Raw genomic sequence first — 21,017 nt, 5'->3', positions numbered from 1 at the left:
GTCACAGCTTGCATTACAGAAAGGTCAGTTACGATGGCACCAGGCTAAAAGAAGGCTGGAAAACGGAAGGACTCTCTACTCCTTGATGCTTGATGTTAGAATCTTTAAAACCTAATTACAGCCCTGAGATGACAGCATGGAGAGGCATTTGCCTCGGGCGGGGTGTGAGACACACAGTCCTGCCACGGGGCTGGCCGGATTTAGCCCCCGAATCCATCCCGCCTGTCTGCTTACGCAAAGTTTTATGGAAAGCCTGCCCTGGTGAGAAATGTTGGAAACAACAAGCCAAGAGCTCCTTCTGCAACATTACTGCATAAATTATTCAAAACTCCTGCTCGGGGACCGTTTATAGCTTCATTATTAGCATAGATGGAAACGTTTAAGAATGAAGGAGTGCCACCAAGGAATTCTCTCTTCGTTTCCTTTTTTTTTTTTTTTTTTTTTTTTTAATCTTCATTCTCCACAGGAATGCCCGTCAGCAGCTGCTCTCCAACACGGACAGACGCAGCCTCCCCCACCTTGTCAAGCCAAACCTTTTAGGCTGGCACGGTCCCTCCCCGGCACCGCCAGGGCCGCTCTGGCAGCGAGCATGGGGCGCGGACCGGGAAGGCCGGGCTGGGGACCCGAACCTGCCACCTCCGGCACCGCCCCGCGCCCCGCGCCCCGCGCGCCCCCGCCGGCGCCCGGCCGGGCCCCCGCGCCCCGCCCCGGCAGCGCCGCCGCCAATCAGCGCGCGGCAGGAGCCGCTGCCGGGTGGGGCTGGCGGCGCCCCCGCGCCCCGGGCTGGCAATTCGATTGGCTGCTTCGCCGCCAAACCGCCCAATCGGAGGGCGCTTTGCAAAGGCGCCCTGAGCCTATCGCAGAGGGGGTTCCTCTTCCGCTCGGGCAGTTTGAAACCGTCGGTGCCGCCGGCCGGAGCCCGCAGGTGAGCGGGGGGGGCCGGGGCCGCGCCGTCCTTCCCACAGCACCGCTGCTCCTGCCCGGGGGCCGCGCTGCCGCCCGCAACCCCGCCCCAAGGTTCCTGAGGGTGCTGGTGGGCACCCTCTGCCCCCGGTGTTTGGGCTGGTTGACTTTAAAGCGCTGTATAAGAAAAGGAAAGGAAAATCTCCTGTTCATAATCTGTCGTGTTCCCCGCTGCCTCCCTGGTGTCTGTGGGACGCTTAGCGGACTGTCCCTGTTGTCCCCGGCTGCCGTGACAGCCGCGGTCGCAGGGGTGTTGGCGCTGCCGTCATCAGCTGCGGAGGTGCTGTAGTGAGGAGTTAAAAGCGTGAGCAGCGCTGCTTTGCAAGGGGATACAGCTAAAGGGAACGAACGTGTCCTGCCTCTATTGGCGGGTGGTGTAGTTCTGTGACTGGCAGTGTCGCCCAAGGTTCAGTACTGGGCCCAGAACTGTTCAAGTTGTTCATCCATGACATGAGTGAAGGGGCAGATGCCTCCTCAGCAAATTCACTGAGAACACAAAGCTGGGAGGAATGGCCAACATACCCAGGCGTGCTCTGCAGCCCTTCAGAAGGACCTTGACAGGATGGAGAGATGGGCAGAGAAGAACCATCTGAAATTCAGCAAGGGCAAATGCCAGGTCCTGCACCTGGGGAGGAACAAGCCCAGGCACCAGCACAGGCTGGGGCTGACCTGCTGGGGGGCAGCTCTGCAGAGAAGGACCTGCAGGTCCTGGTGGACACAAGCTGTCCATGAGCCAGCAGAGTGTCCTGGTGGCCAAGGAGGCCAGTGGTATCCTGGGGGGCATTAGGAAGGGCGTTGCCAGCAGGTCATGGAAGGTGATTCTGCCCCTGTACTCAGCCCTAGAGAGGTCACCCCAGGAGTGCTGTGTCCAGTTCTGGACTCCTCAGGACAAGAGAGACATGGAGCTCCTGGAGTGGGTCAGCAGACAGTGATAAAAATTTTGCACTGTAGTTGTCATTAAAAGAGTTGTATTGCTCATTACAAGGAACCACTCAGATATTTATTATCTTTGCAAAGGGCAGCACCCTGCAAAATACTATTTGTCTGTTATTTTCAAAATGGGGAAAAAAATTATTAAAAACAGTAAAGAAGTTGCTTCTGAACTTCCCAGAGAATAGAAAAGAATATTTACACGGGCTCATCCTGCTTCTATCAATTGCATGCTATAAACAAGCTTCCTTTACTTTCCTACTTTATCAATATATGTGTTTGCTGTTCAAAATATCACTATGTCTTCTCAGCCTGGGAGAGAGATGGCTCATAGCTCCTTGAGATAGAGCTTGAAATAATCCAGTTGTGAAAAGATTATTTCAGCCCTTAAGAAAATATCTGATCAAAATCTTGAACTCTTCTATATAATCACTAGTACTGATTGATGGTGATTGTGTATTGAAGGCCACAATGTTAATGGCCTCAGAATACCTTCTTTTTTCTATAATAGTAATAACAAGACTTTGAATGAACTGTGAGAAAACTAGTTAAATTCAAGTTTAATACTATACCTCTAATGCTGATCAGGTGGGATTGTTTACCAGGTTGTTTCTGAAGGATGGTTAATTGTTCTTTTGGCATTACTTGCTTGTTCATACTAAAAATCAGGCTTTTTGACATTTGGCTCTAATGCTGCTACTGTGTTAAAATAACAAAATCATAAATTATTAGGTTAGTGTTCTATAACTCTGTAAACCAAAACGAATATCTGTGCTGAGCGTGGAGTTAAAACCTGAACGTTTGTTTGCTCTTCCGCAGAGCTTCTCAACTTTGCAATGTGCTTTCCCCTTCTCCGTTTGATGCTATTGGGACCAACAGAGTTTCCAATGCCATGTGATGCCTTCTGAAATGAAGTTCTGTTTATGAAGTATCCTTTGGTCTGGATGCTACCATTATGATGGTAGAAGTCTGATTACTAGTAATCTCTGTTTGTTGCAGAAAATTTAAGTAGTAGTATAGTATCTTCCCTTACAGCTTTCAGCCAAATAAGAAAAGTAATTGAAATAAACATGCTGTACTATTCAATTCAGTTCAATGTCCAAATGCTTTTAAACTTTGAAACACAAAACTTAATTTCCTGTTCTTGTTACCAGTTTAGTTGATTAAATTTGAAAATTACTAAGATTGGAGCAGTACATTATTTTTTGCAGAGATGTGCAATGATGACTCATACCCAAACAGTGGAAAAATTCCTCCTCTTCAGGCCTGCCAGTCCTCAATATATATCCATTAGACTTCTTACAACATTTCAGCAAATTGCTGTGCTCAGCTTGGGCCACTGATAGCATGTCACGTGTGAGAACAGTCTGTCAGAGCTTGTTTACTTAATAAAAGCAGGAAAAGTCAGATACTAGACCAACACAGAAAAACCCAACAGTAGTAACAGACATCTGGATAAAAAGCTAATTTCATTATTTCTGTCTAGAGATATGTTGCAGTAAATGCATGTGGAGATTATTTAATAAAGTACATTTCTATACTTACCATATCCAAATGGTTCCAATATCCTTCATGCCTTAGCAAACTGTAACCGAACAACATCATATAATTCTATGGAAGGAACAGACAGAAGGAGAGCATTAGAAATAAGAATTAAATTAATATGTGTACAACTAGAAAATTATAGCAATGCTGGAAGGCCAAGATGAATTCCATAACATGATCATATAAACCTGTAACAGATACACTTGGTGGATTCAGTGAAGATATGATACATCCTATGGTAAATGAGAGAAATTAAAGCTATGTTAGGATAATCTGTTCCTAGGGAGAATTAAGGGGAAGAGAGTGATGAACTAGTAATACTGTGATTGTCAGACTATGGCAGTTGTCAGTCTATTTTAATATCCTGGTTTTATTGGTTACATTTTGTTCTGTTGGGTTTGTTTGGGTTTTTTTTTTTAGGAAAGTATCTTACAAACTGTGCTGTGTAGGTTGGATATCTGCGTAATCTAACCAAGTAGTAAAAGTTTAAAAATGAAAATAAAGCTTCATGCATTTCATGTCACAACTGAAGGAAGGAGTGGCATGCAGGAAAGGGGAAAAGTGGTGAAGGACAGAACTGTGAATATTTAACAATGGTAACAGTGCCAGATAATTTTATTGTCAGATGCCAGGCAGGTTCTTCATCACATAAATTAGATGCATTTCAAGTAATCTGGATCATCTGTCTGGCATGTCACATATTTGGGAGATTTTTACAAGCAACAAGTATTCAAATTCTGCCACTACCTAAGCCATACTTCTGTCATTTTCAAGAGAAACTGAAAAAAAGCTAAAGCCTGATTTTGGTATACTTTGTGATGGGGAATAATCTGTGTATGGTCTTTTGCTTCTGTAATAGGACAGGACATTTAGTCTATAGAAATAGTGTGTTAGATGGGACTTATTTAACTCAAGCTGAAGTTAATTTTATGATGTGTGGTTGTGTATTACCTTGGGAGAAATACCAAAAAGCAATTGTAACTGCTTCTGCATCACAGTTCTTCCTTGTTTCCTTCTTGTTCTGGAGCACGAGTGTAGTAGTTTCGTGGCAGGGAGTATTGGCCAGACAGCTCTTCTCATTTCCTTGGGACAGGAGACTTAACAGTGAAAATAGCTGTGAAAGAGTATCAACCAGCAGGCTCTGCCTTAAATAAATTAGAAACATACTTTATTCTAGTGTCCACTGAAGATACTGCTTTGTGACAGTTAAACTTATCTCTTCTAGGTTGAACCAAAAAATAGTACCCATCAGACAATATTTGTTTTCAGAAGTGAAGACTAAAATGTTGGTGGTTTCCTCTGTTTGTGAAAAGAAGGGAGTATTCTTTTGAAGTTGTCCTCTTTGTTGTTATTAACAGGAATCTACTAATACCTCTTCTTTCCATTTTTTTTTTATTCAGTTGTCGACTCAAATAAATTTTCTGTAAGGAATAACTAAATATAAACCAATATTTTATTTCCCAAGTTTACTTAAGTATTAACTTTATTTTCAGCTCAAATGTATGCCTATTAGCTTTTGGGCAGGGATTAACTTTAATTTGTAGTGGTAGCTAGCCACAACTCTTCAAAGTGAGGACTTACTGTGTAAGGCATTATATAAGTTCATGGTAGATAATTCCTTTCTCAAATTGCTTAAGGTCTAATTAGATGAACAAATTGAAGGCTTTAAGAAAAATGGATGCAGGTACATTTAACATGGAAATATATCCACAGGCTCCTTTTTTTTTTGAATTTGCTAGGCAACGCCACAGACCTCAGGCATTTACAGACTCATTAAGGAAAAAGGCAAAAGTTAGTATATTTTTGACCTGAGATATTAATTGTCAAGAGCCCTGTACTTAGAGGTGTTGTTTCTGTCTATATTTTTGGTGCTTGCTGTGATCATTTTCTTTCAAATTAACTTATATTAAGATACTGTATTTTACGGGAGTAGCACTTTTGAATTTACTAATGTTACAATAGGATCATCAGTTTAAATATATTTGTGTCCAGGAAGCATGTATTTGAATTGGGTTGCTTTTCTTATGTGGTGAAAGGAGGTTTCTGATGTCATAAATATTATATTTCCTTTTCACCACTGCCTGGCTTCTGACTTCCATCCAGAATGCGGACCAGTTAGCCTTTCCAGAGTGTCAGTCCTTATTGTCTTGTTTCATTTTTAGTCTCAACATCAATGAAGCAGGCCCATATGGAACAGCCTGCTCTTTCAGAAGCAAGTTCTTCACAAGGGTCCATACATGGTCCGAGAGAAGTCAGCAAAACCTCAGTGACTGAATTAACTTCACCAGAGGAAAAACTCACTCAAGTAGAAAATATACTTGATCTCTGGAGTGGAAGTCTTAAGGTATTTCTATTGTATGGAATCCTTAAAAATCATTCATAGATATCATTGTATTGTAGAGTGAGTGCAGGAGAAATTGCAGTGTGATTGCTGGGAGAATGGTATTTCTTGTTGTTGTTGCATATTGCGCATAAACATATATAGCATAGAATATATTGTTTCAAAAACTTCGGAATAACTGTCTCCATTAGGGATGTTCTGATATCATGATTCAATACTTCAGTGTGTCTGGTAATATTTATAGCTGTAAACAGCTTATGTAATGAAGGTATCACTGTAAATATTTGCGTCTCCTTAATTGCTGAGTGTTTTAAGATTAAAGTAATAGGGAGGAGGGAATCATTTAAACTAATTGCGTTACTGTCATCCTTTCAACTTCTCAGACAAATATTCTGACTGAACTGAAAAATTGGAAACTTAATTTGATTCAACATCACGAGCTTCAAATGAGACAAGAGAAAGAGAAACATGCCGCACATGTGAAACAATTGCAGAATGAGATGGAAAACCTGAAGGAGTTACTTCATACTTGTGAAATCTCTGTTAGCAGGAAAGATGAGGTACTCTGTTTTCATACTCTGTTTAAAAATATCCACACTAAATTTTCTGGACCATCTCTTTGAACAAAATATTATTTAAGCAAGTAACATGGAGAAGTAAATAATACATTCACACTGTATAGTAGAAAAATAGTCGTTGTTGCTAAAAGGGTTGTCTGTACTAACAATGAATGCACATTATATGTGCATACTTTGCATTGTTTGCTTCTTAAATCTAGAATCTACTAGTTTCTTATTTATTTCATGAAGATCACACGGGCTTAGGTGAGTCTATTAGCTCCTACACTTTAAAAGCCTCTAAATTTTCAATTATTAGATCGGTTTTCCTCAATTTTAAATGGGCAGCAGTCTCCTAAGTGTTGAAGAGCCTCTATTTTAGGATTCTTAGGAATTCTACATTTATACATATTCTGAAGATTGGACATTTGGAGTCTCTGATTTACACTTTCCTGCTATCAACGATGTAAACAACTTCAAAATTAACTAGTACTGTGAAAGTGGATATAAAATCTTGGCAGTTTTGCAATCACATAACATAATTGAGTCTTCTTACTGCTACCCTGAACATTTAACCTAGTATTTGAGAACATTTAATGGAGTTTGAATTTGTAATTCCTACTGACATTTTCAAAAAACATACATTGCGGGAGTTAAAATATGAATGGAGATGATGTTCTGTGTCCATTTGGAAAACAGACTAATCTTACAGACCAAGCAAATATAAATGTTGTAACATTACATGAACAGGATTAGTCTTGTACAATGTAACTAGTACCTATGTACATGGCTATTTCAGCATATACATTTCTAACATCTAATTCTGTTGGCTATCATTGTATGTCAGTTGTATTTAATGTGCCATAATTCTCAATGATATCTTGAAAGCTCTAATTTTTTTTCTGCTGCCAAAGAAATTATTTCTTCAGCCAATTTTGTAGTTCTGTTTCTAAGAAAAAAATCATTTGAATAGAAAATTAGTATTGCTACCACCTGAATGGAAGGTGGCAGTGCTTCCATGCTTCCATATATCACTCCATAATGGTCAAAACTGCTGTATCCTGATATGGATATAAACCAAAGTCCATCAGCCTCACAAACATTACAAGTATTATAAATTCTTATTTCACATTGTAAATCTCAAATGCTTTTTATTTGCAAAAATATCCTAATTAACAAAAACAGACCTAGGCTAAGGCTTCTGGTGTGTATCAGCATGTATGCAGCATCAAAAATTGACTTTTATGTTAGTAAATGACACTTTTTCAATGAAAGTAATTAATATATCGATTTAATTTGCTTTCTCTTTTAATTTTAGGTATCATTCGTTTCATTAATGTATGTTCAATGATTACTACTTGTAACAAATGCAATATAATGTTAACATATGTTAGCATGTAATATCATAAAAAGTTGTTCTCAACAATCTTTATGCAGTAGTTAAAGTAACTTTACATTGTTCCCCAAAGTCCCATGATAGGTCGCTGTTGACCATTGGAGTTGTTCATGTGTTACTGATGGCAGAGTCTAGCTTAAGAAGTTAGGCAGAAATATAGAGAAATATTCAGATTTGGTGTACCAAATTTGCATCATATCTGCCTTAATTTTTAATTGGGGAACCTCAGCTTTATGTGTACTCATTAAATTTAGAGATTGCTGGTAAAAGCCCCCAGTTGCAGTCTCTGTCCAGTAGGACATCTTGCCTCTCAAATGTTTTAGTTGCTAAAAGCCTATATAGTATCTTTCATGAGAACTTCTAAAGAGAGTAACAATTCTTAATAAGATTTTTCTAGTTTGTAGCAACTACTTGGCTTGTTTATTCTGTTCCGACAAGTGAAAAATCTTCTAATATAAATGTTTCTGATTTTTAAAAATTTTCTTTGAAATAATTTTCTGATGTTATGCTACAGTAACATTTAATTATGAGAAAGTAGCTCAGAAACCAGCAAATGTAGGAGGAAATAGCAATTCAGCTGAACTTCTAAAACTACACGATGGAAGTGCCACAATCTGAGTGTTGAAGCCACAAGAATTTTACTTCTGGTTTGAACTCTGATTGTTTCTTACTTGATTAGAGTAAGGGGAAGTTTCAGTAGAAAGCATCCATTAAAAGCAAGTGCTTCAAGTGAAAAATAATTGAGACATAAAGTACATTCTATTTGACCTTACAATGATCATAGCTATTGAAATAGTGTTAATATTTTTGCAGGTAATTACTAACTTGACCCAAGCATTAGAGAAGCAAAAGGAGCGAGTAGAGTTGATGAGAACGTTTACGATGTGGCGGATTCAGCATGTTAAAACCAAACAAGAAGTTGTAGTGGTTTTGATTCAAAATATTCATTATTTACTTATTTTCCTTCTGTGAGATAAGAATTAGGAGAAAAGCAAAGCAGGCACAAACCTTAAACAGTTGCAGTACAATGAAAGAGCTTTATTACTAACAGAATTAAAAGTAAAGAGAAAACAACAAAACAAAATTAAAGTAAATTCCCCCCCTCCCCTCTTTCCAGCACTTCTCTCCTTTTACCCAGCTCACACAAGGGATAACAGAACATGGGATGTTAGGCAGTGTTCCAGTTCTTGAAAAGTCTCTCTCTTATGCTTAAGGAAAAAAGGGTTTTCCTTCAGTTGCACATGGTTCCCAAACTGCCACCAACAGCAGACCCGCCCGGAAACAAACAGTCTGCTGTGTGTAGAACATCTCTCCCATGAAGAATTTCACAGTTCTTTCACACTACAGAACATGGGCCATCACATGGGGTTATTCATCTTTTTAAGGATAAGTTATTTTGGCCTGCACACAGAGGCTTTTCTTCGCCACAAGTCTCTAACAGCCTCTTACTACTTCTATATAGCCTGGCATAGGCACTCTTCACAAACTTCATAGGCACACGTTGATTCTCCACACCCCCCCCCCCCATGTTCTTCAAATGGATTAAAGAGACAAACAGTTTGTGGTATTACAGTTTCTTACCACGGCATGCAAGAAGGTTTCTTTTAAGCTGCGCGCCAGAATCGCGGCACCGCCCTCTTTTCTCCCGTCGCCATGCTCAGCTCCGTCCCACGTGACTCACTTCTCTTTCTCTCTGACTCCGAAGCCGCCATGTTGAAGAGTGTTCTTGTTCGGGCTTTACGGTGGGGAAAGCCTCGCTCCCTCTGTGCTGCTGGCTGCGTGGTGTCCTCTTCAGTTCAGCACGGAGTGTGCTGGCTGCAGACAGGAGGCTCTGCCGGCTCCCGCTGGCTCCGCCGGCTCCGCATGGAGAGGAGAGGGACCCGCCTGTCCCCAGAAGCCGCGCTGGATGGGTTTAGCTGTGAGCAGTCCATGGCTGGTTTTAGCTGCCTGCGGCTCTGGGACAGTCCCCCTCAGTGACCCAGGGTCCGTGCCGCAGCGTTGGGAAAGGGGGAAAGGGGCAGTGGCCCCGGCCCGGCCCAGCGGGGCCGGGAGGCTCGGAGCCCCCCCACCTTCCAGCAGGCGAGCTCCGACCAAAAGGGGAAGTCCCGCCTTTCCGTGCGGTTTAAATATGTAAATTGTGAGAAGCGTAATTGGTCTTAAAGACTGTCCATCAACTCAGGGTCAACCCAACACAGAAGTATGTGCACAAAATAAGAATGCAATGAAAATGAAAACTCTGAACTCAAAAGAGTCAGAGCTGCTGCAGTTCCTGTTACAGTTTGACGAAATTACGGTGTTTCTATTTTGATGTGTTTGACAGTGTCAAATAACAGTTTGGAAAGATCAGCTCTAAAACGAACCTTGCTGTCAGAATACTCTCTGGAATGGGAAAAAAAATCATTGTCTGCTGACTGTATTGAAATAGAGTAGAATAGTAGAGTTGTTTCAAAGTAGTTTTTAAACAATCCTGAAGTGTAAATTTATTCAAAAGGTGTTTTATGCTAACTATCTGCAATCTTTGTGACTGCATATTTTTTATGATTCCTGCAGTGAATCCAAATGTGCACATACCCATCAAATGGCTTCACACATGCCTGCTTACACCGCATGCATGAGGTTGTTGTTTGAGTGTCATTAAACCAACAGTAAGACCACTGTTGTGTGCAGCCTAGGAGTTCACAAACACAGTTTCTCGTGTTGGGGTCAGGAATGTGCCATGGCACGTGTGCAGAGGCAACACTGAGCTGCTGACACTGCTTGTGTAACACTTCACTGCAGGACCTGTAACTCAGTTAAGGAGTTCCTACTGTGGTCTGTGTAATAAGCTGTAAGACAATCATCCACACTGGAGTACTGAGATTTTATCATCCCTGAACTTTTGTGTGATATGGTTGTATTTACTTCCTAAGGAGTATGCAAATAGCATAGCAGACAGACATTTCCAGAGAGCTTTGATGAAGAAAGTGTGGGCAGCATGGCGCTCTGCTAGTGAAGTAAGATGGAAAGACAAAGTAGCAAGAGCCTGTCAGTTAAGGGCAGAAGATGTGTGTGTTCAGCTGACCAATGATTATGAAGCCAAAATTGCAGAGGTAAAATCAATTTTTTCCCCTTCTTTTGCTCCTTCACTCCCAATTCCTGTCCCTCCAAAGTATCTCTTTCTCAGAAAACCTAACAAACATGAGTATTTTCCAGCAGAACAGAGCTCCCAAGTATGCAAGAAGATCTGAATGGATCTAAGATCTCTGTTACGTTTTCAGATGTGACTTTGTTTCCCTGCATCTGATATAAAATGTTGCCTATCTGCATGCACAGATGAAATAAACTGGCCTTTCTTCAAACGAGGCAAATCTCTGTTTGCCTACCGGTGGGAACACCATTAGTTTTCTAACAGCTTCCTGTTAATATGGGCTATGCATTTTGAGGTCTTAATAAAGAAGACAGTGGGAATAGAAGACCATTCTTATTACGAATGGTCATGATGAGTACAATTTTTTTTTTTCTGTAATAGCTACTCTGTTAAAGGCTGAAATTAAGTTTGATTTTTCTTCAGCTTGCCAATTAAGCTTCTTAAAGAATTTTTAGATCTTAAGATGAGATTGTCAACGTGTGCATTGGTACATGCTAAGTAACAGTTTTAAAATACAACTTTTAAGAGTTTTGTATTTCAGCAAGAAATTAAACCTTGAACTTTAAGAACAGGCTTACCAAATGTGTCTTCACAGCACAAAAACCATAAGTAGCAACTTGCTCTGTTCTTTTCTCAGCATTTTTAGTTTTTTACAGTATCTAGAGAAGAGAGATTGGTGATGAAAATTTACCCTATATTTAAATTGTCTGAGAACACTCGCTCTTCTGTTGAATGAGCCCATGTTTCTGCAGTTGTGCCCAGATGCCAACTTCTAAAAGACAAAAGCTTGCAAGATACATTTCTGCTTAGGTAGGGTTTTGAATACAGTCTTGTCCTTGATATGTTCTAGTACTAATATTGTGCTGTATTACAGAGAAACTGCAGTGAGCTTTTCATCTCCAGTGAAGCAGAGATTTTTAAGTGAAAATACCTTTGTAAATATAGTAAATAATTTTTAAAGTTAATTGATGAATATGTAGTTTGCATTCAGAAGTAAGAGAGAGCTGTTTCCTCATTCTGTTTCGTAGTTAACTGCTACTTTGGAACAGAGGAAAGCTGAGATTCTGCGACTGCACAGTGAAAGAGATCACTATGAAGACACCCTGAAGAAAGCCTTTATGCGTGGTGTAGGTGCTTTGAATCTGGAAGCAATGTCCATGTTTCAAAGCAAGGACAGTAGGCCAGATCCTGGTTAGTATGAATAGCAGCTTTAATCTGGTTGTGTGTGTGCGTTTTTGTTGGATTTGTTTGGGATTTTTTGTTTGTTTTAATGGAGTTTCTTTTCTCTTTTTTTTTCATTTGAGAGTCTGTGGCAATACAGAGTTTATTAAACTTTTATTGCTTTAAAATGTCCTGTTGAATATGTTGAGAAATACTCTGATGCTGAACTTCGTACTGCTGTAGCTAAAAGTAGGAATGTGTTCTCTTCATCCCACATTGCTGAGAGAGTAGTAACCTGCAGCTGAAGGCAGAACGAGAAGTCAAAGGTGGCAAACTTCTTAAAACACCAGGTTATGGAGCAGTGAGGACAAAATCCTGAAAATTCCTTTATGCTCTGGAATCTCAGTGTGCAATGAATCATCTTTACCCAGCTCTCCCTTCTTTTTTAATCTTGCTTTTGAATGTAAAAAGGGCAAGCAAATCTCTCATGTTCTGTATTTAGTTGTAACTCTGTGCCAGAACAGGAAACACCAGTCTATTTTTAGCAGCAGCATACTCGTAAAACCTGTGTAGCTACACAGGGAAGAGCTGCACATGCTTAATGATGTAATGAAATCACCCCCTCAGAGTGAGACAATCTGTAGCAGTGGGAACATAATCATGCTGGTGCAGCAACCTACGTTAAAGAGAAAATAGCTGTGCTAGCAGGAGTGTCACAGCTATGCATGTGGCTCAACAACCAGCTGTACTGGCAGCAGTGGTTAATAGCCTTAGACAAGTAACTTCAGTTGCTAAATTTAACAGTCTTACACAGAAGTTTCTGAACTACTTTAGAAAAATTCTTCACCAAAAAATGTAGCTCGGAAGAGGAAATAGTAACCTGAAGAAAATGGAAGAGGATACTTACCTGAGCAGCTGTCGAAGCCTGTTAAACGTAAGTGGTATTTGTGTAGTTCCTTAGGAAATTAATATGACATCAGGTAAGTGTAGTAGCTGTGTGCTAGTAAAAACATAGGATCAGTATTTGTAGACTGTTAAGAATGAATGATTTCTTTAAGATACTGAGTTTGGGAATAAAATTACAGGGCATTTCCCAGGTACTTTTTTTTCACTAATTAGTACTTTTGTACTAATTAAGAACTATTCTATCTTGAAGCTTTATCCTTTATTTGTTTGTTTATTGTTTTCAAAAAACATGCAACAGACAACAGGTCTCCCTGATAATGAAGGGTAACTGATTCATGTGAAAGCATTGTTTCTGTAGACCTATAAAAATGAGGGTAAATAGTAAGGAAATGAAGAAAACTGAGCTCTAGAATAGTTGTGACCAACCCCTGAGTTCATGGGTCAAAGATTTTGCTTGATTTTTACCAAGAACCTGGAACTGATACTCTAGACCAGAGCAAGACCTAAAGATTTTGCTGTGCTGGATGTTAGGCTACCCATAACTTATTTCTTTGTGTATCTGCTATTATGCTGTTTTAATCAGGCTTCATAACATCTCACAGACTGTGTTTCGGTCCTAAGCAGGTCATCATCTTCCACCACCTCTTGTACCACATTCTCTCCTGCCCTAGGCTTACTATCTTTTTCTTGCTACAGCCAGATGTGGTTTTAATGAAGTTAGTTACATAATTATTTAATATGGTTGAACAACCGTCGATCTGCGTTCTTGATCAGGTAGAACAGTGATCAGGACATCAGAAGACTGCAAACATCAGAGAAGATGATTGTGATTTGTTTCTAGTCTTTTAATCTGTGGGTATCAAAACTTCATGTGCCAGAATCAGTCAGCAATTATAAATTTATATGAACACTGCAGTGCCACCTACTGTCATTGTATATAAAAGCAGAATTTCACCCCTTTACAAATTTATTATTAGGTTATTTTAACGTACAATTAATATACACACAATATACAGATAACATACATATCGTATATCATTATACTGCATTTATTAGTAGTGTGCATGTATCACAGCCTTAATGGCTTCATAATATTTAGTGTCAGTGTTGATGGTGTAAATGTTATCTGCCTAATTTGCTGACTTTCTTTTTAATTAATAATATATCAAGATTATTTTAACCTTTTTATGTATTTAGAGGAACACTGAAGCCAAAAAATTCGTAACTTTTTGCTTATAAAAATCCTAACACTGTTTTTCTTCAGTAGCATAGATCAGATCTGACTAGTCTATAACTGTGTATTGGTCCTGTCTGTGCTTAAGCTTAATGTGTGTGTACATACATAGATATGTAAGAAATGTATATTTTGGCATTCTTTTACTCTTGACATCTACAAGTATTGCACAGATTTGAAGCACATTCCTTTTATTTTTCCTCCATATTTCAGCTAAGAATGAAAAAAACCCAAACACCACTACCACACGGTGTCACTCTAGTCCCTGGAATGAGCAAATTTCTCTCATCCTGGAACTCCTGCTGGCATCAGCTGCTTCAGAAATAGGAGAGTAAATACGAATACCTCTCTCTTCTTCCTTTAATAAAGTCTGTATTCTAAAAGGAAAAGGCTGGAACTGCTTGGAAAAGAGACTGGGCTTATGTCTGCAGATCTGGCATCCCCAGTGTCTGCATTTTAAGATAAAAGTATCCCAGATGGATTTTATTCAAGCTTAAGCTTACCCAGCCTACCCTCCTAGGGACATGAGAGCTATAGGGTGCCTGTAGATTGTCCCAGCTAGGATGAGGCCACTGTCCAGCAGTTATATATGGGGATGAGATGCTGCTGCTAATGTGTAACATTTTATTTTACTACCAGTAAGCCCCCTTAAAGATCTTGTGCTCTCAGAGAAGTCCAGTATGACCTTTGTGTTTTCCTCTTTGTACCGGTTTGGCCAAATTTAGAAATATGTCCTCTGAGAGAAGGCACAGCCACCACTCCTCACACCAGGTTTGGGAAAAATAAATTTTCCTCGAAGGAAAGTGAAGGAGATAAAACTATTTATTTACCAAACACATGGGAAAAGGATAATAATGCTAAATAATAAAATCTATCACTGTGGAGAATAAAACCTGGGAAAAGTGTTGGAGTCCTCCCTTTGGTCTCCTCGGAGCTGGGGCTTGGCCCAGGCCCAGGCCCTCTGTGCCCGGTGGAAAGTCCTCCAGATGTGCTCTGAGGTTGAAGGAGTCCAGTAGAAAAGGGAGAAAATCTGAAATTCCAGGGAAGGAAAAGCAAAGTCCAACTCTCAGTCTCTCTCTGGAGAAAAAGAAACTGAACAACTGGCCAAAAGCTGACTGGGAAGCAGCAAGCCGGGTGCTGCCTCGGTCTCCTGCCGCAGCTGAAAAAATGTGTCTATCTCTGTGTGACCTTGAACAAGCTGCAAACTGCTTTGAGAAAGTTTTGCTCAGTTTTCCTTCCCCCTCTCAGGCTCAGTTTAAAGGCATAGAAAAGCACAAGAATTAATTTCTGGGTATAGGGCAGTGATATGGGATACACATCACAAAGTCACCCCAAGACACTATCTAAACTGGATCTTAGGATAAGAGCACCTCCTGCACACTGGTTTTAGTTCTGGCAAGCAGTAGGAAGAACCTCAGTTCTTTGCACTACAAGTAGGTGACATGTGCCACGGGGATGTTGAGACATAACTGAGAAACAAGCCCCTTGAAAAACATTTACAAGCACCTCAAAAGATGGGTAAAATACAGGAATGTTTGTTTATATCTGCCTACCTACCTACCTACCTACCTCTATAAAGAACAGCCTGATCTTTTTTATTCTATTCTACAAAATCCCAAAGAAATACTAAAATTTTTATTGTAATATATCTTCCCCCATATCCCCACTCCTTAGGGTTAGCTAGATTATGTGCTGATCCCATTACTTTTTGTTTCTAATAGTAGATGCAGGAAGCAGGAGAAATGATAATGCTCCCACTGATGCAGGAAGGCCACCTCCTTCACAGTATAATCCGCCCTCACCACCACCTCCACCAGCAGCTTCTCTTCAGATGGAAGGCATGGTAAGCATGTAGCTGGAACAGAATTGTATTTGCTAGTGACAAAAAAGAAACTCCCTGGTTTGGGCTTTTTTGAAGAAAGTCCAAGTCTAAAAGGAAACCTGCAGGTGTGTTCAGACTGCACTGTGAAAATGAGGTGACTGGGACACAGCTGCTGTGGCTTGCTGTACTTTCATTAAGCTTTTTTTTTATTTTAGTGAAAATGCATTAAACTAATGAAGACAAGGTCACTACAATAAACATCATTTGCTCTCTAAGGTTCTCTCTGGAAAGAAGCTGTTAAGAGGTTTTTTTTAAAAAAAACCTCTGAATTTAATGTACTCTGAAAAGATGAAAAGCTGGCTTGACTTAAAACTTCTTTTTTAGGGGGGTAACACATATAGACATTGAGGGAACTCACCTTATTGTCCTATCATATCAACTTAGCCAGATCATCATCTAGTGGCATGGTTGTTCTGGAGCTGCCCTGGAGCCATCCTGAAAACCTTGCCACTGTAGAACAGTATCATGTTGGAGAGTAGGTTAGAACAGAGATGATGTGCATGCCTCTCTCCTGATTTTTAATTCTAATAGTGACAAATGTTATTCACACAATTTCTACTATTTTTAGACAAGTAATTTTAAATTAGACAATTAACAGTAACACTAGAGGTAAGATATCTGCAAAGACATTACAATTAAAAGGGTAATTGGGATAGTCAAAAAACTGACTGTCTAAGGAGTAAAATTGTATTTTTTAGAAAGTAGTACTCATTCTTTGTAAACTCTGGTTTCATTTCAGTTTTCTAGCCACCTGGCTCATGGAAGCACTCCTGAGACCAGGCTAGATGCTGATTCTCCAGGAATCATCAGTAGCACAGCAGGATCTGGTGTGACATCAACTCAAAAACTGGTAACGCGCTAAAATTAACTTTTTTTCTTCTTTTAAGGCATATTCATAACAAATACTAGTTTGGGTATTGTTATTTGTGCATTTCTCAGAGCAACACAGGTATGTAGTTGAGGGCACTGCCATAGAGTTTACGTGGCAGTACAAAGACACTAGCTTGCAAGTGCTTATTTATGTCACATAAACCCATTTATGCTAGGAGCAGTTTTAAATTCTTTGTAGGTAGGGCAGTGTGGCAAAATGAGGAATAGGAGAGTGCATGTACACTTAGCTATAGTGCAACAGGAACAATCAGTGTTTGACTTGATAACCTTTTGTTATGGACAGTGCTTTGTCTTGTTGTACTGCTGTTTGAAATTTCTGTCATTCCCTTTTCTATGCTTAGTGCTAAACTGCCCTCCTTTTCTAGCACTTGATACAAGTTGCTATCAGCTGTCAGAGAAAGATGCATTATTGTACACATGGGAGCTTTTTTATTTTCTGTTCTGTCATTGCTAGAAAGGATTTCCACAGTGGCAGAAGTACCTTCAGCTGTCACTCAAGCATGCAGTTGGTGAGCAAAGCTAAACTATCCATGCTGCTTGATTTTTGTCAAATTAGTCTTACTTCCCTCAGGACAGAAGTCATTTGCTTGAAATGCTGTCTCATTCTTAGGAGTCAAAAAAAATTGAGTCATCCTGGCTGCAGCCAGGTGGAGCAAATTCAGTCCTGTGTAATGTAACTGGATTACCTGCATCATCACAAGTTCCATTTAGGCATGTGGCAGATAAAACTGAGCAGAAATCCTAGAGCATTGTAATTATTATGTTTAGAATTTTTTACCAATTAATACTTGATTTATTTATAGCCCATGGCAAAAGTAATAACATCTGCACAACAGAAAGCAGGAAGAACAATCACTGCTTGAATCACAGGCCAAGCTGATATGGGACAAAGATCCAGAGCTTCTGGGAGTTTAGCAGTGATGGGAGTTGCTCCACCCATGAGTTCAGTCATTGTTGAGAAACATCATCCGGTCACTCAGGTAAATCAGGTTATGCTTCTTATAGTATTTTTATTACAACACATCTGGTAATAGTTTGAAGAAAAATTACCTTGTGAAGAGGTATTAGACAAAGCTCAGACTTGAGGCCTGTTGAAAATAGCAAACAGTACTTACTGTCTTTGTGTAGAAGGCACTGGTGAGGAGATGTTTAACTCCAGCCAGCAGCCAAGCCCCATGCAGCCACTCACTCACTCCCCCACCAGAAAGATCAGGGAGAGAATTGGAAGGGTGAGAGCTGGAAAACTCATGTGTTGAGAAGAAGACAGTTTAATAGGGAAAGCAAAGGCTGTGCACACAAGCAAAGCAAAACAAGGAATTCATTCACTGCTTCCCATGGGCAGGCAGGTGTTCAGCCATTCCAGGAGAGCAGGGCCCCATCACACATAATGGTTACTTGGGAAGACAAAACTCAAATCACTCCAAACATTCCTCCTTCATTCCCTCCTTTATAAACTGAGCATGGCGCCACAGGGTCTGGAATATCCCTTTGGTCAGTTGGGGTCACCTGTCCTGGCTCTGTCTCCTCCCAACCTCCCAACCACTGCATGGCAGTACCAAAAGCAGAAAAGGCCCCCATTTCCTGCCATGACTCACAGCCCTGTGGCACACTGCACATAGCTTTCAAGAATTTGGGCTATTAAGAGAAAGTAATACTTAAACTGTATGTTCGTAGGAGATTAGAGATTCAGTGTGGTAATTACTTCATTAAGAACAATTTCTGGATTGAGATTTTGTGACTAGTGTGACAAGGAATGCACCTGAACTAGTGTAACAAACACTGATTTCTAAAAATGTAGTAGGTGTGACAGCCCTAGAGATATATTCTGTATACCCTTTCTGCAAATAAAAACCTAAGTGGAAGTCAAGTATTTCTCTTGAGTTAATTTGAGAGGGGAGAGAGTTTACCTTGATTAAAAGCAACTGTTTGTTACACTAAGGTGGCTAGTTTTATGGGCAGAAAATTAATTATTGATAAAATTGCAAACCTTTTCTTTTCAAAGACCTTTCAGAGACTGCCTCATAGCAAATACTAAGCTTCAAAAGTAAAGTTGGCATGATTAAATTAGCACTACAGGGGGAAATTGTGAGCAGTATGGTAAAAAACTGAAACAAGCCAACCTTGAAGTAAGATTGAAGTGATAAAACCTCAAGATAATTAGTTAACTGGAAGTTTAGCACGTTATATTCGGAAAAGTGTATTACAGATAAGAAAGGAAATTACCCTTTCTGATAAATGACCATTTATTTTTCCCTTTTTGATAAGTGTATTTCAGTTTGCTGGATTGCATATCTTTCTTTCTAAACTACATCTCACCTAGAGCTATTTTAATGGGAATTTTTTGTGCCATTAAGTGTTTTGATGTATCTGATTACTTTTCAGCAAACCATATCACAAGCCACTGCTGCTAAATATCCTCTAACTGTGCTGCGTTCTTCTGGCTCTACCACTTCGAGACCTGCAGGACAAGCTGGGCGAGTGCTTCAGGGCCAAACCCATGCCAGTGTTTAGTCAATAAAAGTTGTTGACTGATTGACTGTCTTTCTCACCAGTAGGGGTTTTTAATCAGGGTACCTCTTCCCAGTTGTAGTGGTTTGGTCCAAAATACTCATTACTGTTTATCTTCTGTGAGATAGGAATTAGGAGAAATGCAAAGCAGGCACCAAACTTGAAAGAATTTAAAGGCGTTTATTTAACAGACCTAAAAGAAGAAAGAAAGTTATACCACCTTCAGAACTCTCCTCTTCCCCCCACCTTCCTCCCTTCTCCCACTGACAATGTAAAAAGACAACCCTTAAGATGTTCAGTCTGTTTATCACTGCCATAATAACCTTGTTCAGTCCATTTAGAAAGAGAAGTCTCTTTTTGCTCATGCTATGAAAACATTATCACGAGACAGCCACCTGGGTTGGTTCTCTGCTCGCATGTGAGTCCCTTCCCCCGACTTGCACCTTTTCCCGCAACTGCTTTCGAGGGTCCACTCTTGAAGTTTTTTGGGGTACAATTTTAAGGTTGAGCCGTGCAGAAATAAAAACAGAGGCCCTTCTCCTTCCCTGGGAGCAAAGGGTCTTCCTCATCTTCATTGTTAGGACTATCTCTGGGAGCACCTCTAGGAACTGAGGTTTTCTCCTTTTCCATTTGGAGCAAAATTCCTCATCAGGTTCATCTCTAGGGACTGAGGTTTTCTCCTTTCCCAGTTGGAGCAAAAGTCCTCATCTGGTCCGTCTCCCCCTGTCCAAAATTCTCATGAAATTACAGCTGCGTCAGCATCTGCCTATCTCAGTGCAGGTGCTTCTGCTTACGAGTTGAACACTCCACCCCCCATATGGAATTCATGGAATTACAACGGGATACTCTGATGTATCATAGCTTCACAACAGAATTTCAGCTTTAAGCATCTCCTCTCTCTCTTCCCTAGGGTTTTCAGCTCTTCACAGCAATAAAAGGGTTAATCTCACCTTGGCCTTGCAGCTGGAATGTTCCTTATCGCTGTTGGTCACCTGACCTCTGCTGGACAGAGGTGCCGCTTTGCTGAAATCTTGGCCGCAGTGGGGTATGGGGCGGGGGGGGGGTGGTTCTGAGCCGCTCTGGCTGCCCACGGCCCTGCTAGGGGGGTCATCCTGGAGACGTGGCCTGGCCCGAGCAGGGCCTGGGCTGGGCCCACTGGCCCCTGCACGGGCCCCGCAGCCACCTGACCCAGCTCCGGAAACGAGAGAGAGCTTGGGGGGGGAGGTTTGCCTATTCTTAAGTGTGGATCACAGAGGTGGTCACAACTTTAAGTGGCTTAGAGAATTGTCCATATTCAAACTGGCCAGCTGATAGGTCTATCAGGTCATAGAGGAAATAGTAAGCATCCCTTTGCAAGGACATCACCTCCGGGACTATGCTTGCTAACCTATGACACTGAGGCAGGTTGGAACCACCGAGGACATCAACACCAGGACATTAACACCATGTCGAGGGCACGTTTGAAGAGCAGAGAAATCAAGTGCCCTTAAGCACAAGTGGCAACGAACTGATTTTGTTTCTTTTAAGGCTGGTACAGAAATAAAAGTGTTCAGCAGGTGAACAGAGTAGGCTGTTC

The 21,017-nt window shown here is 40.7% G+C and overlaps 1 protein-coding gene across 1 annotated transcript; it reads left to right on the top strand.

Moving 5' to 3' along the window:
• Window positions 1-872: 872 nt before the first annotated feature.
• LOC125320343 (centrosomal protein POC5-like) lies at window positions 873-19,481 on the top strand. The gene is made up of 11 exons (XM_048292565.1): window positions 873-925; window positions 6,163-6,339; window positions 8,546-8,650; window positions 10,642-10,821; window positions 11,888-12,050; window positions 14,374-14,487; window positions 15,885-16,003; window positions 16,782-16,892; window positions 17,388-17,442; window positions 17,737-17,913; window positions 19,316-19,481. The coding sequence occupies exons 2-10, from the start codon at window positions 6,226-6,228 to the stop codon at window positions 17,811-17,813; spliced, it is 1,038 nt and encodes a 345-aa protein (XP_048148522.1). The 5' UTR covers window positions 873-925; window positions 6,163-6,225; the 3' UTR covers window positions 17,814-17,913; window positions 19,316-19,481.
• Window positions 19,482-21,017: the final 1,536 nt, after the last annotated feature.

This window comes from Corvus hawaiiensis, chromosome Z (assembly GCF_020740725.1).
Source record: "Corvus hawaiiensis isolate bCorHaw1 chromosome Z, bCorHaw1.pri.cur, whole genome shotgun sequence".
In the NCBI taxonomy this organism is placed as follows: domain Eukaryota; kingdom Metazoa; phylum Chordata; class Aves; order Passeriformes; family Corvidae; genus Corvus; species Corvus hawaiiensis.
Note: the sequence above shows the minus strand (reverse complement) of the source record. Positions and strands in the feature narration are given on the sequence as shown.